Consider the following 18,900-nt stretch of genomic DNA (forward strand, 5'->3'; position numbering starts at 1 on the left):
CCTTACTATACTATGTCGTTTTTTAAGAAAAAAAGCCTCTTTATACTATGTCGTTTTTTTTTTTTAAAAAGCCTTACTATACTATGTCATTTTTTTTAGGAAAAAAAGCCTTACTATACTATGTCGTTTTTTAAGAAAAAATGCCTTACTATACTGTCATTTTTAAGGAAAAATGCCTTACTATACTAGGTCATTTTTTAAGAAAAAAAAGTCTTACTATACTATGTCGTTTTTTAAGAAAAAAAGCCTTACTATACTATGTCGTTTTTTAAGAAAAAAAGCCTTACTATACTATGTCGTTTTTTAAGAAAAAATGCCTTACTATACTATATCGTTTTTTAAGAAAAAAAGCCTTACTATACTATGTTGTTTTTTAAGAAAAAAAGCCTTACTATACTATGTCGTTTTTTAAGAAAAAAAGCCTCTTTATACTATGTCGTTTTTTTTTTTAAAAGCCTTACTATACTATGTCATTTTTTAAGAAAAAAAAGTCTTACTATACTATGTCGTTTTTTAAGAAAAAAAGCCTTACTATACTATGTCGTTTTTTAAGAAAAAAAGCCTTACTATACTATGTCGTTTTTTAAGAAAAAAAGCCTTACTATACTATGTCGTTTTTTAAAGAAAAAAGCCTTACTATACTATGTCGTTTTTAAAGAAAAAAGCCTTACTATACTATGTCGTTTTTAAAGAAAAAAGCCTTACTATACTATGTCGTTTTTTAAGAAAAAAAGCCTTACTATACTATGTCGTTTTTTTAAGAAAAAAAGCCTTACTATACTATGTCGTTTTTTAAGAAAAAATGCCTTACTATACTTTGTCGTTTTTTAAGAAAAAAAGCCTTACTATACTATGTTGTTTTTTAAGAAAAAAGCCTTACTATACTATGTCGTTTTTTAAGAAAAAAAGCCTCACTATACTATGTCGTTTTTTTTAAAAAAAAAAGCCTTACTATACTATGTCGTTTTTTTTAGGAAAAAAAGCCTTACTATACTATGTTGTTGTTTAAGAAAAAAAAAGCCTTACTATACTATTGTGATAACTTTGGACTTTATATAACTAACCTGAGGCAATTAACAATTCTAGTATCAATATATTACAACTATGTCGTTTTTTAAAGAAAAAAAGCCTTACTATACTATGTCGTCTTTTAAGGGAAAAAAAGCCTTAGTATACATGGTCGTTAAAAAAAAAAACTATGTATATCAAGGCTTTTATTTGACTTTTTCCCTCCATTGCTTCATGTCTAATACATTAACTACCATTGTTGCTTTGCCACCCCGACATCCTTTTCTTTCCTCAGAACCTACTAACGCCTCCGCTGCACATAAAAGAAAAAGTGGGTGAGTATTCTGCAAACGTTCTTACAACATCAACCTTTGAAATGATCAAAGTCTGTCTTTGCAACTGATGGGATGGCGCACGAGTCGCTCGCCTTCAGTCAGATGATCCTGCAACGCCCTCTGGCGGATTTACTATTTGAGCTAAGTATCCCACCCACCATGCCACAAACTCGCTCACTACATTTCCATTTCAGCTGTAAAACGACATTAAGTATACATACCTGTCAACCTCTGCCGATAACTGCCCTTATAAATGATCATTGATTCCCCTTACAAACCCCCCAAAAACCTTACAAACACCGTACGAGTCGTACGGTGTTTGTAAGGTTTTTGGGGGGTTTGTAAGGGGAATCAATGATCATTTATAAGGGCAGTTATCGGCAGAGGTTGACAGGTATGAGTATAACGTAGTATAAATGTCCAAACCATTGAAAGTGACAGATTTATTTCAATTCAGAGCAGTAAGACGATTGGACACCACATCATTAGGCGTCTATCATCGTCCGTGGCACCGGAATTGTTAAGAGAATAAAGTTGTATTCTTCATGAGAAAAATAAATACAATTTTAATTTGTAATATGAATAAAGATGTCATTTTTAAACAATGTTTAGTCATATTACAATCACTAAAAATGGTCTAGGAATACATGTGTAATATTGAAATAACAAAAAATATTTATAGTGAACAAAAACATTGTTCAAAAAAATCCCACTTTCGCAAGAATACATTTGTAATATTACAAGACAACTCTTTATAGTACAAGAATTAGTTGCACAAATGTGAAGGACAAAAACAAATGAAAATAACGTTTCTAATTTCTTTGAAAGATGGATACTAAATTCTGACTTGAAGTACATTTAAAACCTTTTTGCAATAGTGTTTAATAACTCTCTTAAACATACCTTTAGTTATACAGTACAAATATTTTTTTTCACAATATTAAAACTTTTTGACCAATTTTTGCTTGTTAAATATACATGTTTATTCATAACTTTATACAACTTTTTGGGGACTAGTACAATGTAATCAGATTTCCTAAAAAAAGCATTACTAGAAAGTCTGCAACTTTCTAATAATTTACATTTTTTTGTGTATGAATAACGTTTATTCTCCTATTTCAGACTTTTCCCTGCCAAAGTTATGACGCCAGTTTTGCACTACAAAAATTGTTGTAAATGTACATTTTTCTTCAATTTTAGGTGTAAATAATTGGTTATTTTAAGGTAAGGATTCATGTTGTAATTGCTGCTTTCTTCTAATCAATAATCAAGAGTTATGTTAGTTTCTTAGGCTTACTAATGCGTGCGGTAGATGATTTTTTTTACTCGTAAAAATACGATGTGAATTCAAGTTAATTTACAAGGTGTAACATTACAATTATTTAGCGTAAAAAGACAACCTTTAACTTTTCTCGAAATATTACAACTTTATTCTCGACTCGGCCATCGTCACGACGACGATGACAATAAAAGGTGAAACAAAGATTTAACCATTTTCATTCTGATGTCAAATGATCTGAAACAGTGCAATCAAGACATTCAAAATGATTGCGACGATAAAACGAAAGGGGGAAAAAAAAGAACGCTATCCCTAAAATGAACAGTATTCCCGCAAAAAGCCAAACTACTGCAAAACGCGTTAACAGTTAGGGTTTTAGTTTGTAGTGTTTTTGGAGGTTTTAATGTTGAAATCTATTTGCTTTAGCGTGGCAACAAACAAAATGGCAACCGATACATTAAAGAAAATAAACAGCACCATCTTAATGTGACAAATATACAGTAGTAGTTGCTGCTTTAAATACTCGAGGAAAAAAAATACATAAACAGGCATATTATTATGTAGGTGTGCAAATTTGAACCAGAAAGTCAACTGATTTCCGAAGGAAAAAGGCAGAATTTAAAGAGACACCTCGACATCGTCATTCATACTTTTTTTTTTCCTTAGGTGGCGTCCAAAGTGAAGAAGTAGCCAATAGATTGGACTTAGGCCAGGTGTCAAACTGGCAACCCGGGGGCCAAAACCGGGTAAGTTTTTTTGTTGACTTCGTTCTACTACGTTGTAGCCAATTTTTTGTAGCAACGTATCCGACGTCAAGGTATCTCTTTAAAGCGAAGCGAAGCCGGCGATTGCCGCTAGACACGCCCCTAAGGCACGTTTGTGTCGGAAAAGCCACTTAAAAAATACACATTTATAGAACACCTAGCTAATTAAACGAGCACGACGACGGGAGCGGCTCACACATTGAGCTTATAAGTGTGTATTTGTACAATGCCAAGAGATTATTATTTGTAAATCAGAAAATAACTCAACGGGAATAGAATACATTTTTTTTTAGTTTTTAGCTAGCGGACTGCAGTAGAGATGCTTTCGACAGCTCACCCAATGCGTAGAATTGGATTTGATTTTACAGATGCGTCTACGTCCTTTTATATATATAACGGATGGCGCCAAGAGCAGGGCGAAGCGGCAGTGTTGTTGAAAAGTCTCTCTTTCTCCATTCACGTTTTAATTGAAAAGAAAGAAATAATTGGTGATTGTCTGTAGGGATTTCAGCAAAAACAATGTTAAAGTTCAGTTGTTTGAAGCCAACTCTCTCTTTTCAGCTCTGCTGGGCCAGGACCAGAGCGCCGGTCTGGGGCACAACGGAGCTCAGGTGGGTCTTGGAGGTTTGCACATCGCACAACGTTTCGCTCATGTCCGCCATTTGACCGCTCCCTTCCTTCTCCAGGCCCTGACTCAGCATCTCCGCCTGTTGCGTCGGGGACTCGGGCTGCCGCTCGCTCGTCTCCGCGGGCTTCTTCTTGACCGGCGCGGTCCGTGGGATTTCCGCCTGGGAGCCCGACGGGAGGACTCTGCCCGACCTGGCCCCGTTGGAATCCTCGTCCAGTTTCACCTGGAAAGGGGGCAGTCCGAGGAGGAAGGCCCGGATCCTACTTGGGGAGCTCAGGTCAGCCGGTTCCTCTTGGTTCTTAGCTGCCGGATCCTGGCCCTCGCCAGAGACGCCGAGCGCGACAGTCCCGCCGCCGCCTAGAAGTGGGCTTAAATCCTTTGCCTCCTCCAAGTGGGTCGTTTTGCTTCTCTTGGGAGACGTCCGGTCGGCCGTTCCGTTGGCGGTCGCCAAAGAGGGCGCCGTGACGTTCGGGCCGGGTCTCTTGAGGGTAAAACGCTTGCTGAGGTTGAGGGGTAGGGCCTGCTCGGGCGGCGGCGTGACCGGCGAGCGAGGCGACTTGGCGCTCAAGTCCTGGGCGAGCGCCGAGCGAGGCGGCTTGGCGCTCAGGTCCTGGGCGAGCGCCTCCGACAGCCGACGGGTGAAAGTTTGGAACTGACTGGAGCCCAGGCGACTCCTCATCAGTTGTCGGACCTGTACGCTACAATCCAAGTCTAAAGGTAACACGCGGAGAGGGGGGGGCGGAGGGTGGTAGGGGGCGGCGGGCTCCCGAGAACCCGTCTTCTGGCTGTCCTCGTTGGGTTGGATGGGGTGAACCGGGGGGGACGGCCGCTCTCCATTAGGGACGGGGCTTGCCGGGCTTTGGCGTTTAGGCTGGATGGCGTAGATGGTGGTGTGCGGCCGAACGGGCTCAAGGGGCGCGGGGGTCTCCGGGATTCTCTGGAAGCTCACGCGGTTCCTGAGTGTGTCCAAGGGACACAGACCTTTGATGGGACTGAACCCGGCCAGTGACCCGCCCACAAAGTGGCGAGGCAGCACAGAGAGGACCGTGGCGGGAGCCAGCGTCACAGGCTCTCCCGCCCGATCCTTCAGTTCTGGCTTGGACGGGAAGGAAAGGAAGGGGGAGGACAAAGGGGAGAGGTCCGGGGTGAGAGGCAGGTTGACTTGGAGAAGGCTTGGCTGTATGGGCTGCAGGGTGGGAGAGGGAACAGGCTGCGCCACCTGGACAATAGAGGCAAAATTCGTAATGAGTCAGGATTTATCACAGCATTTTTAATATATATGTGCGTGTATATGTGTGTGTTCGTATATGTGTATACACGTGTGTATGTATACACGTGTGTGTGTGTGTGTATGTATACACGTGTGTGTGTATGTATGCATACACGTGTGTGTGTATGTATGCATACACGTGTGTGTGTATGTATGCATACACGTGTGTGTGTATGTATGCATACACGTGTGTGTGTATGTATGCATACACGTGTGTGTGTATGTATGCATACACGTGTGTGTGTATGTATGCATACACGTGTGTGTGTATGTATGCATACACGTGTGTGTGTATGTATGCATACACACACGTGTGTGTATGTATGCATACACACACGTGTGTGTATGTATGCATACACGTGTGTGTGTATGTATGCATACACGTGTGTGTGTATGTATGCATACACGTGTGTGTGTATGTATGCATACACGTGTGTGTGTATGTATGCATACACGTGTGTGTGTATGTATGCATACACGTGTGTGTGTATGTATGCATACACGTGTGTGTATGTATGCATACACGTGTGTGTGTATGTATGCATACACGTGTGTGTGTATGTATGCATACACACACGTGTGTGTATGTATGCATACACACACGTGTGTGTATGTATGCATACACACACGTGTGTGTATGTATGCATACACACACGTGTGTGTATGTATGCATACACGTGTGTGTGTATGTATGCATACACGTGTGTGTGTATGTATGCATACACGTGTGTGTGTATGTATGCATACACGTGTGTGTGTATGTATGCATACACGTGTGTGTGTATGTATGCATACACGTGTGTGTGTATGTATGCATACACGTGTGTGTGTATGTATGCATACACGTGTGTGTATGTATGCATACACGTGTGTGTGTATGTATGCATACACGTGTGTGTGTATGTATGCATACACGTGTGTGTGTATGTATGCATACACGTGTGTGTGTGTGTATGTATGCATACACGTGTGTGTGTGTGTATGTATGCATACACGTGTGTGTGTATGTATGCATACACGTGTGTGTATGTATGCATACACGTGTGTACATGTACATATGTGCATATACACATGTGCATATGCACATGTGTACATATGTGCATATGCACATATGTACACATGTGCATATGCACATATGTACACATGTGCATATGCACACGTGTACATGTGTACATATGCACATGTGTACATGTGTACATATGTGCATATGCACATGTGTACATATGTGCATATGCACATGTGTACATATGTGCATATGCACATGTGTACATATGTGCATATGCACATGTGTACATATGTGCATATGCACATGTGTACATATGTGCATATGCACATGTGTACATGTGTACATATGTGCATATGCACATGTGTACATGTGTACATATGTGCATATGCACATGTGTACATGTGTACATATGTGCATATGCACATGTGTACATGTGTACATATGTGCATATGCACATGTGTACATGTGTACATATGTGCATATGCACATGTGTACATGTGTACATATGTGCATATGCACATGTGTACATGTGTACATATGCACATGTGTACATGTGTGCATATGCACATGTGTACATGTGTGCATATGCACATGTGTACACGTGTGCATATGCACATGTGTACACGTGTGCATATGCACATGTGTACACGTGTGCATATGCACATGTGTACACGTGTGCATATGCACATGTGTACACGTGTGCATATGCACATGTGTACACGTGTGCATATGCACATGTGTACACGTGTGCATATGCACATGTGTACACGTGTGCATATGCACATGTGTACACGTGTGCATATGCACATGTGTACACGTGTGCATATGCACATGTGTACACGTGTGCATATGCACATGTGTACACATGTGCATATGCACATGTGTACATGTGTACACATGTGCATATGCACATGTGTACATGTGTACATGTGCATATGTGCATGTGTACATGTGCACATGTGTACATGTACATGTGCACATGTGTACATGTACATATGCACATATGTACATGTACATATGCACATATGTACATGTACATATGCACATATGTACATGTACATATGCACATATGTACATGTACATATGCACATATGTACATGTACATATGCACATATGCACATGTACATATGCACATATGCACATGTACATATGCACATATGCACATGTACATATGCACATATGTACATGTACATATGCACATATGTACATGTACATATGCACATATGTACATGTACATATGCACATATGTACATGTACATATGCACATATGTACATGTACATATGTACATGTACATATGCACATATGTACATGTACATATGCACATATGTACATGTACATATGCACATATGTACATGTACATATGCACATATGTACATGTACATATGCACATATGTACATGTACATATGCACATATGTACATGTACATATGCACATATGTACATGTACATATGCACATATGTACATGTACATATGCACATATGTACATGTACATATGCACATATGTACATGTACATATGCACATATGTACATGTACATATGCACATATGTACATGTACATATGCACATATGTACATGTACATATGCACATATGTACATGTACATATGCACATATGTACATGTACATATGCACATATGTACATGTACATATGCACATGTACATGTACATATGCACATATGCACATATGTACATGTACATATGCACATATGCACATATGTACATGTACATATGCACATATGCACATATGTACATGTACATATGCACATATGCACATATGTACATGTACATATGCACATATGCACATATGTACATATGCACATATGCACATATGTACATGTACATATGCACATATGCACATATGTACATGTACATATGCACATATGCACATATGTACATGTACATATGCACATATGCACATATGTACATATGCACATATGCACATATGCACATATGCACATATGCACATATGTACATATGCACATATGCACATATGTACATATGCACATATGCACATATGTACATATGCACATATGTACATATGCACATATGCACATATGTACATATGCACATATGCACATATGTACATATGCACATATGTACATATGCACATATGTACATGTACATATGCACATATGCACATATGTACATATGCACATATGCACATATGTACATATGCACATATGTACATATGCACATATGTACATATGCACATATGCACATATGTACATATGCACATATGTACATATGCACATATGTACATATGCACATATGCACATATGTACATATGCACATATGTACATATGCACATATGCACATATGTACATATGCACATATGCACATATGTACATATGCACATATGCACATATGTACATATGCACATGTACATGCACATATGTACATGTACATGCACATATGCACATATGTACATGCACATATGCACATATGTACATGCACATATGTACATATGTACATATGTACATATGCACATATGTACATATGTACATATGCACATATGTACATATGTACATGCACATATGTACATGCACATATGTACATGCATATATGTACATGCACATGCACATGCACATATGTACATGCACATATGTAGTTTACGCCACACCTTCAAGCGTGCACGTACCTGCTGGGTGCTAATATTTGGTAGCCCATTGCTGCTCCGGACCAGAAGGAGAGCTTTGGGAGAATCGTCGTCCGCTTTGGCTTGAGGCTGAGTCTGCAGTTTGGCCTGAGCCAGCAGCGTGGCCTTGTTGCGTTTGCCGGGCGGCCGGCCTCGCCCTCGCTTTACCGCCACGATGGCGCCGTCGGCAGCGGTGATTTGGACCTGTAAAAAAAGGAGAAACAACACAATTAATTGTTTTTCTCTTTCCAGATCACGGACTTCAAACTGGCATCATTTTGTGTGGCCGCCCAAGGAAATCAAGTGTCATCTCATGTACAATTTACTTGCAGAAATCACAGAATATTAAATAAAAATAAATTCATAAAGTCATTATTGTTTGGTTTATTAACTATCAAAATAGATGATTTATTTGCTATTTCATTAGTCAATCAACCCTGGCTGGGTTGCCAATGATTGCGTTAGCCGTCCAATCCATTTGGACTGGGGGGGCCGAATGAATGAATGGATTGGAATGGGAGCCAAATATTTCAATGGGTTGGCCAAAAAAACAGAAGGGCACATTTTTTAGTTCTTACCGTGCTCGGTGAAGCGGCGACCACTAGCTTGGCCTTGACTTTGGGTCCCGGCTTTCTGCCTCGCGCCAGCGGCTTCCTTCCCCGGATGCCTCGCGGCTTGATGGCACACTTGATGGCACAATCTGGGATTTGGAGTTCACTGCCTCCAGCGATCAGGTGCTCTTCATAGGGCAGCATCAGCCTGAAACAAAACAAAAAGCATATTCGCACTTGTCGTACGCTTCAAATGATTGCGTACATCTTGTACTTGAAACGGTCAGCGGAACCTTTCGTAGTGTCGTCGAGTGCAGGTGGCCGCGCTGGTGCTGCCGGGACATCCGCCCAACTCGTTGTAAACCACCTTCCACATACGGTCCGACGTCACCTGGGTTGCAAAAAAGCGCTGGTTACCATCGATTTGAATAAAGAAAGAAAAAAACGTAGCCGTGCTTCGGTCACCTTTTCGTAGCCTCCGAGATGTCTGACCACCGAGTACATGAGGAAGAGGTTGACTGGACCACGGAAAATGGCGATTAGACATCTGGCCAATGAAGACGACAGAGACCAGATAAAAGGCAAACTCACTCTTCTTAAAGCCAAGGTTGGGCACTTTGTGGATGGGCGAGCCTTGACGCTCCATGAAGGCGAAGAGCTCGTCCAGGAACATCTGCTCCTCGGGGTGGGGCAGCCAGCCGCCCTCGCCGCCGTCCTCCACGCTGCCCATCACGTTTTCCTAATAGGTGGACACACCGGATGGTCGAAAAAGGGCGAGCGGACTCATCGTCTTTCGGCTCATTTGCGGGAAAGACGTTAACCTTCATCTTCTCGATCCAGGATTCGGAATGGCCGGCGCTCGGGTCGTCTCTGTCGTCGCGGCCTCGTCTTTTGCGTGGTCGACCTCGGAGGCTGAGGGACGGGCACCCTGTGGCCAGAGAAAGATTTCTTAACGAGGTCCAGTCAAAAGGGTTTATTACAGGTAGACATCCAATCCATTTGAAGTGGGAGGTTTGGCAGCGAAATTCTTTTTTAAGATATGCTAATACTAAATCAAATTTTCCCCTTTTGTCATTGGCGGCGTTCATAACTTGTGGCCATTTTGGCACAGGCAATCGAATTTCAATTTGAAAGAGTACATATTGCACAGCGACAATGTCATTTTAGTGCCGCATCCAGTGCAATGCTAGTTTTAAGTAGTAATAGGCCAAAGTGGGCTAGAGGTCAAAGGAAAAACAACACGTATTTAAAGCAGGGGTGGCTAACGTTGGTCCTCGAGAGCCGCTATTTAGTCCGTTTTCCATATCTCCCCCAACAAACACAGCTGAATCAAATAATCAGGATCGGTATGAAGCTTCTGGAAAGCCTGCTGATGAGTGGATCATTTAATTCAGGTGTGGTAGAGGAGGGAGATATGGAAAACGGACCGGATCGCGGCTCTCGAGGACCGGAGTTGGCCACCCCTGATTTAAAAGCAACTCTGGTTGGTGGGTGAGGCACTCACGGAACTGCCAGGAGAAGCTGACGTTGCTTTCCAGCGTGGGGTGGTTGAAAGTGTCCCTGCAGTACATCAGACGGGTGCTGGGAGTCACCCTGATGCCACCCAGCGCCAACAGGTGGACATCCTGCAGCGTCGGGCCCCGGGCCCCGTCCTGGATACGCCTCTGCAGCGAACGGTAGCGGCAATACTGCGGGTAACTGAGGACTTTGACGCTCTGGCATTCGGCGACGCCATCTGCAGGACAGAAGAAAGGTGGTGTTTTAAGTAAGCAATTGGGAGCAAAATGGAGGCTTTTATTGCTTTACTGCTTTTCATTTCTTACTTTCGCACTTGTCTTTCAGGGGCTTGCAGTCGGTCACGGCTGTGTCGCTGATTTGTGGGGGTTTGTTAAGGCCGTTGGGTGCGTAGCTCCACCCCAACGGTTCGGCAGAAGACCACTGCACCAGGTCCTCCACCCGCAGCACCATCTTTCGGGACACGGCCAGAACTTCGTCCTGCGCAAATGGACAGAAACACTTCAGGCATCGTGCGTGAAATCACATTTAAGAGGGTGGCATGAAGTGGAGTGGACGTGGTGGGTCGTCATGTAGTTCATATTTGTTAGTTATTGTGGCCTAGATGACTTGTAATGTCATGTACGCATGTGTGGATGGTACGTCATTATTATTATTTTTTTTCAATTAGCAAACTTCCAATGGTTTTTTCATCATTTGCTACGGACCAATACAAACTGCACTGCGGGCCAAACATGGCCCGCGGACTACAGTTTGGACACCCCTGCTCTAGCAGGTTGGAAAAAAAATAAAGTGTAAATCTGTCTTGAATATATTTGTCTCTCCATCTATTTGTGCTCTCAGCCACCAAATGGAATGTAAAAAGTACACAAATAATAAATCAATGATAAACCTATCTAATAAATGGTAGCCAGATTTTCTTTTTTGGGGAAAAAGCAAACACAAAAACGACATGAATTTTGAGTCTTTCTTCCAATACTATTAGAAAAATATATGTATTTAAAAAAAATCTAAAAAGTCTATAAGATAGGACTGTTATGAGGAATGGATCGTAAAAAATAAAAATCACAAAACAGTAGCGCCTGCCTGCCCTGAGAGTACAAGAACACAATGTGGGTATTGAATGAATCAGACACCCCCCTCCCTTTAGTCCCTCCCATTCCCAGGGACCTTTCACCTACCTCTCCATGCTCCCTCGTCCGACCCTTTGGAGTGTCTTCGGGGAGGAAGTACAGTCTGGCGCTGGCCAGGAGGTGACGCTGTGCCTGGTCTTCCCACAGTAACGTCACCTAACCACAAATGAGGAAGTATTTGACCCTGAATTCCATCCTTTTTTTTTTAAAAAACCACAATGATGACGAACAAATGTTAAAATTGCAGCCTACATTGCCTACTGTATTTATTCGAGTATACCGCGCACACGCGAATAATGCGCACCCATAATTTGTGACTTAAAATTGGTGTACATTTTTTTACAATACTTAAAGTCTAATTCATCATCATAATATTTAAAATTGTTCAAAGTCCGATTTATACATCATCAGATTCACCAAACAATTGATTCCATTCTTCTTGAGTTTTTTTTCTAAGTGTGAGCACCAGCCAATAGAACGTGCTCGCGCGCCACATCTAGCGGACAAAGATAGATTTTTACGCCACCGAGATTCGTATATAATGCGCACCCGAATTTTGCTTCAGTTTTTTGCTACAAAATTTTGCATGTGATACTTGAATAAATATGGTAAATTTTGATGTCCACGAATGTGGAGGCCATGTTATTTTTAATGAGGAAAAAAAAGTCACAAGCTATAAAAAGTGAAAGCAAGAAGTTGCTCCGTTTTCACTTACAAAATGGGTGCCGTTATGCTTATGTCGCACTCACCTCAGCGATGCAAACGGGATCCCCCGGGGCGCAGCGAACAAAGTAAAACTCCCCCAGCCTCCAAACCCGCACGGGGCCATCGGCTCCAGTCTTGCTGCCGACCGACTTGTAAAAGGCGTAGCTGCCTCTCTGGCAGGAAGGAGCACCCAACCACTGCGAATAGAAGAAGAAGAACCAGTGAGCATGGCTTCCACATTGCTTTACCCACTTTATTCCACAATTTTTCCATTCAATCGGAGATGTATTCTCGCAAAAATTGCAATTTACTCCAACTTTTGTTCATGGACTGTTATGACCTTTGACGGCTCAGTTGTTAAATCTTTATGAGGAAAGTATTTTGTTTCCTGGTAACTAACCCTTTGAGGGGAAGTTGACGCTTAAGACCTTTAACCTTTTATAGGGAAATTGAAAATATTGCAGTTTTTAAATTGCGAATCATTACAGTAATCCCTCGATTATCGCGTCTTCACTTACCGCGAATTCACTATGATTTTTATCCGCTATTATTTTTTTTTTTCTGAAGTTCATAAAAATATGAAAATCCACGCTGAAACTCGTAAACGGAAGCCACTCACCAATGAAGGACATTTTTAGATTTTTTTAATTTTTATACTTTGCGATTTTTCGATAATCGCGGCCATGTCTGGTCTACATTAACCGCGATATTCGAGGGATTACTGTATTGCGTTTTCATATTGTTTCTATACATTTATGAATGCATTTTTAAAAAAAGAATACATAATAAAACCAAAATACACTGCAGGCACGTAGTGCCAAATGATCGTGTGTTCATCCCTCCAAGTCAAAAGTTATGGTTGCCTTAATAAAGGGTTAAAAATAATAACCCCATTAAAGTCAGGTCACTTCCTGTTGATTTTAAGGTAATTCCAGCTCGCTTCCTGTCAAGCTATACCACAATAATATTTTTGCGATGAAATAATCAATGAGAGAGCAGGCAGGCGGGGTCGCCTGTGCAGCTGCTCCTCATTTTCTCCGACTATAAAAGGTGGAACTGGAAATTTCATCCAAATAAAGCGCTTACTCTGCATTTCCTGTATCGCTGAAAAGAGAATGCGCGTACATTAGAACAACCAGTCGTTCCTGTTTGGCCCGTCATTGTCACGCTTGGCTCCAAATTCCCTGCCAGCCTGCCTAAATATAAAACATTTTCAAAATCACACTCTTCATTCAGCCACAATCAGCCCCCCTCCCCAAAAAAGCCCCACCACACTGCGTGTGCACCCCTTCCCCCACCGCATAGCCACTTTTACTCCGCCTTCCTAACCCCCACCCTCCCTCCACGCACCACAATTCTGCAGACAAGCTGCAGCAGGAATAGGATCAATTCATAATAGAAAAAAAAATGTCACTGGAGGAAAAAAAAAATTAAAGGACACGCACGGTGGTGACGTGTTGCCGTCACAGCACCTCATTAGCGGAGGGTAAAAAAATAAAATTAAAAAAAGGAAGCCACACATGATGGGGGCCCCGAGGGAAAACTACACACAGACATGCACAAACACTCCCAAACCACAACAAAGTCTTCATCTTTTCAGTCTTGAAGCGATATCTATCGCCTCCAACGTTAAAAGGCGAGGTCATCTATCCGCGGCTGAAATTACAGAAGCGGGAATAAAAATAAGTGTGGGAAGACTGCGGCAATATTAGAATGATACACCGGTAGAGGAGGAAAAACAATAAAAAATAAAATGTCAAAAAACATAAGGTGCTGACTGGACCTATTCACGAGAGATTTTTTTTTTAAATTTATTTTCGCTTTTCCACGCAGTTTGAGCTCAATTACTGTATAGTTTCTTACTCAGTTGTTCCTAATTGTCTCCATAACACGGAAAAATGTCTGCTTTTGAGTTCTACTTAAATTTGTCGGACCGGTTCTATTGGATTTGGCTGCATAGATTGAAATCTAATATATTTAGAACAAAAAATAATTGTTAATAAAAAAAATCTTTTTTTTAATACTATGAAATTCAGCAAACTACTTGAAGTCACTGGTTGCCATTGACGGCACTAGACGTTTGTTTATTTGCCTCTCCCAGTCAAAATCGATTGTAAATCAAGCATTGTCAATGGCACTGAAACTTGAGTATTCACAGTCAATTTTCCCAATTTAAATTAAATGGAGGTCTATTGATGTTTATGGTAGGCAATGAGTTGAATATGATTATATTTTTACAATACATTAGAGTTATGTTAGGAGCCCTAAACATTATATATTTCCAATTTTATTCATTCTATATATTGGCTGGCCACCGATTCAGTGTTGTTTTTTAGTTGTTGTTTTTTTTTTGTTCTTTTAGAATTACCCAAAATAATCTTTTGTTAAAAATGTTAAATGATGAAAAAAAATGTAAATAAAGTGCCGTTAAAAAATATGCTTCCCCTTTGTGCTGTCAGCCCCCAAATATATATTGGAATATTCAATAAACATTATATATTTCTAATTTTATTCATTCTATATATCGGCTGGCCACCTATATGGTGTTGTTGTTTTTTTGTTTTTTTAGAATTGCCAAAAATAATCATTTGTTAAAAATGTTAAATGATTAAAAAAAAACATGTAAATAAAGTGCTGTTAAAAAAAATGCTTCCCCAATTGTGCTGTCAGCCCCCAAATATATATTTGAATATTCAATAATGGAATAATTTCTAGATTTCTTTTTGTAAAAAAAAAAAAAAAAACTCAATTAAATATATATATATATATATATATATATATATATATATATATATATATATATATATATATATATATATATATATATATCCTCTGCAGTAAAAAAAAAAAGAGTAACTGAAATGAATTCCTTCAACAGATATGTCGCCCAAGTCTAAGGGAATTTTTACATTTGAATCAATGATCCTCCCAAAAGAGCACGGAAAAAAAGGCAGATGAAAATGTGTCTTCCATTTTTTCCAGCAGCTAGGACACCAGGACGTACATTCTACATGGTTTTAACATAATTACAGTGAGGCCAAGTGATGAATAGCAACTTCAGAGTATGATAAACATACTATTATCCAATACAAGCATTTCATGCAGCAAGCAGTCTATCTGGACTTTTCCCCCTCCTCTGTCCCTCCTCCATGAGCCTGAAGGGGGGTGTCTAGAGAAGAGTGCTCAACTCTGCCTAGTGGTGGAAATGAGGCAGGAAAATAAAAGCAACATAATATAATCTGAGAGGCCAGTTGCAAAATGTGAGGGAGTTGGAGATGGAAACCCTTAATCTGCTTGCGTCAGTACTCGTGATATTTCTGGGAAATAACACGCGCAGACATTTTTTTTGTTAACACTTTTGTAACAAATATCAATACCATTGTGCCTTTTGATATAAGAAAAAAAAATAAGCCTTTAAAAACAAGCTCGGAGTATTGACCTTGGCTATATCCTGTTATTTAACGAGCCAGGGAAGGGAAACTGCAGTAAAAAAAAAATCACATTTTCAACCATGATTTTTTGACAATAGTATAAAATATAGTCGTGAGGGGATTAATTTCGAATTAAATGGATTTCAGGATCATTGTTTGCTGTCTGGATTTTGTGTCGATTTATAAAAATTATAATAATAATAGCAACATTGCTACCTCAATAATTATCATCCCCCCCTTAAAAATGTTTTAATTATATACAGTCGAGACAAAATGTCGGGTCTTTTAATGTAATATCAGCACGATGTTTAATAACCAAAAATCAAACCAACCTCGCCTAGGTCGACCAATTTTAACATTATGAAATACAAAAATAACATCGAGTTTATTTTTAAAATTATAACGACAGTCAGATTGAAGCCATGCTAAGTAAGCTAGTTGGCTAGGTTCGAAATGAAGGGGCGGAGGGAGGGTAGCTTTAAAAGTTTCCTGTTTTTCCTCATATTTTTAAACGATAGATGTCATTTTATTTCAGTTAAATGTGCTTCGACGTGGGTGGGTGAGCGGGGGTGCTCGGTTCGCCTGGTCGAGGAACCGGGGGGAGACTAATATCGACACGAATACACAAAGAAATTAATCATTAAACACGACGGGAAATATCAAGAAATTATTACACGAAGATTTTCAGCGTTCTGCCATTAGGGAGAAACCCAGGCTCCAGTTGTCTATGTTTAATGTTAGAAAAAAATCAGAAAATTACACAATATTACTGATATATGCCACGTTTTAGGTGGGGGGGGGAGTTTAAATAAAAAGTTGAAATTGAGTCACAGCAACTATGTGTCGGGGGGGAGGGAGAGGGGGGAAGACAATCAATGCGATATGGTCAAACTAAAATGAAATAAAACTCTCAGATCCAGGCTCAATGTATCGACGGTTAATTCCCAGCATGTGATGAACAACAAGATAACCCGATGATATTCATCGGAGAAATTATTACAGGGAAAATAAAAGTCTAATTTATTTGATTTTATTTACCTGTATAGCATTGTGCTCCATTGCAGTCCTGCATTCCCTCTATGAGGCCCCCTCTCCGGTTACGCCGCCGGGACTTGCCGTCACGAAAACAAACGCACCACTACCACCAAACCAGAGGAGAAAAAAAAAAAAAGAAACCAAGAAAAAATGTTTTTTGATTGTTTGTTTCAGTTGGAAATAGGGCAGGCTATAGGTGTGGCCAAGTTCGCCAGTTAAAATGTTAATATAGACAAATTAAAAAAATATATATATTTAATCTACGGATGATCGAGCTACTCGATAAATTCGCCTTCCAAAAAATTTAAAAAAAAATGTCACAAAATAAATCGAACGTCCAAGTTTCGGAGCAATAATTAGGTCCGGGTTGTTAACATTGTCGCGATTCATCGGGAAGGGAAAATAATAATAATAAAATAAAATAGTTGAGTTGGTCCCAGAGCTGCCGCTCTCCCTCTCTTTTTGTGTGCGTGTGTGTTTCTGTATTGTGTGTTCGCCAAGTGCGCATGCGCGTGGCTGAACGCATGGCGATGATTTCCAGTGGTCATAAAGCTTGAAAGCCTGCAGGGGGGAAAAAGACAGCTGAAAATATGGGGACTTTTAGGCGTAGAGCTAAATACTTCTTATTAACAATATACTGACCTTATTAGTATTCAATTAATGTGCGGCATTATGAAGCACCAAGTGTGCAGTTTTTTGGGGGGTTGAGCATTGAATGGAGGCTGTAATGACAGCATCCATTGTTCATGTGACTGCAAATATGCAGCCTGCCATTTTCTGATAGTCTTGTTTAAAATGAAGGTGAACTTGGATAGACATTTTTATCTTTTTTTTTTCCTTTTGTAGGGACAGGAATTTGATCGAGGATCAATATTTTGATTTAATAGTTTCAGATCATTTTGACCTCAATATTTTCCAAATTCTGTTTTTTTAGCCATTTTAGACTGACTACATATGTTCCCATTTGTTAGTGAAATTTGCAAACTAAAAATGAAAAGCACTGATAATTCTATTTCTAAATATGTTTAAATGTAGCATTTTTTTCTCAATATGAAAATCTGAAAAATCCTCCCAATTTAATTGAATTTGAAGTCTATTGTTGTCAAAGGCAGTTAAATAATGATTAAAAAGCAGGCATGTTTCTGCTTTTAATCATTTTAATTTGATTCATATTTTCATTAGCATTTCATGAACATGTTTTTTTATTCATTCAATCATGTTACATTATGTATGGATAATTTTTAAAAACCTACAATGATTCTATTTTGTTTTTCATTAAAAAACAATTCCAATGATTAAAGGGGATAATGGCAGTCTCTTTTTTAATTGATAAAAAAATGAAAACAAATAAAGAATATTTAGTTATTTTTCATTGTTTTGTTTGTAGTTAAAAAAAAATTAATTAATTTGGACATGTCACATTAATGGTTGCCCTCTAAAGGGTTAATATTGGATGCAAAGAGGAAAATACATTTTTGACCAACATTCTAACTTTATGACCATTCCCTTTAAAATATTCAGCTATATAGTCGTATATTCCAAGCAGTCAGAAACTATTGTTTGTGCAATAAGATTAAAAAAAAAGCTAAACTAGCCTTGCACTGTA

The 18,900-nt window shown here is 39.7% G+C and overlaps 1 protein-coding gene across 1 annotated transcript; it reads right to left on the reverse strand.

Moving 5' to 3' along the window:
* Positions 1-1,771: 1,771 nt before the first annotated feature.
* Positions 1,772-17,758, reverse strand: LOC144068416 (uncharacterized). The gene is made up of 12 exons (XM_077592944.1): positions 17,298-17,758; positions 12,873-13,025; positions 12,172-12,279; positions 11,299-11,470; positions 10,980-11,210; positions 10,297-10,403; positions 10,067-10,214; positions 9,941-9,993; positions 9,769-9,866; positions 9,503-9,683; positions 8,928-9,128; positions 1,772-5,233 (listed from the first exon to the last, which is right to left on the reverse strand). Exons 1-12 carry the CDS (start codon positions 17,316-17,318, stop codon positions 3,944-3,946), a joined length of 2,763 nt encoding a protein of 920 aa, XP_077449070.1. The 5' UTR covers positions 17,319-17,758; the 3' UTR covers positions 1,772-3,943.
* Between the last annotated feature and the right edge of the window lie 1,142 nt (positions 17,759-18,900).

Source organism: Stigmatopora argus, chromosome 22 (genome assembly GCF_051989625.1).
Source record: "Stigmatopora argus isolate UIUO_Sarg chromosome 22, RoL_Sarg_1.0, whole genome shotgun sequence".
Lineage (NCBI taxonomy): Eukaryota > Metazoa > Chordata > Actinopteri > Syngnathiformes > Syngnathidae > Stigmatopora > Stigmatopora argus.

What these genes read in the sequence shown, in the direction of transcription:
- LOC144068416 (XM_077592944.1), bottom strand. Translation starts at nt 17,318, where the DNA reads ATGGAGCACAATGCTATACAG. An exon ending in GGACGAGGGAGCATGGAGAG is followed by an intron (nt 11,471 to 12,171) that starts GTAGGTGAAAGG and finishes CCATTTGCGCAG; the next exon opens with GACGAAGTTCTGGCCGTGTC. An exon ending in TCGCCGCTTCACCGAGCACG is followed by an intron (nt 9,129 to 9,502) that starts GTAAGAACTAAA and finishes CTTTTTTTACAG; the next exon opens with GTCCAAATCACCGCTGCCGA.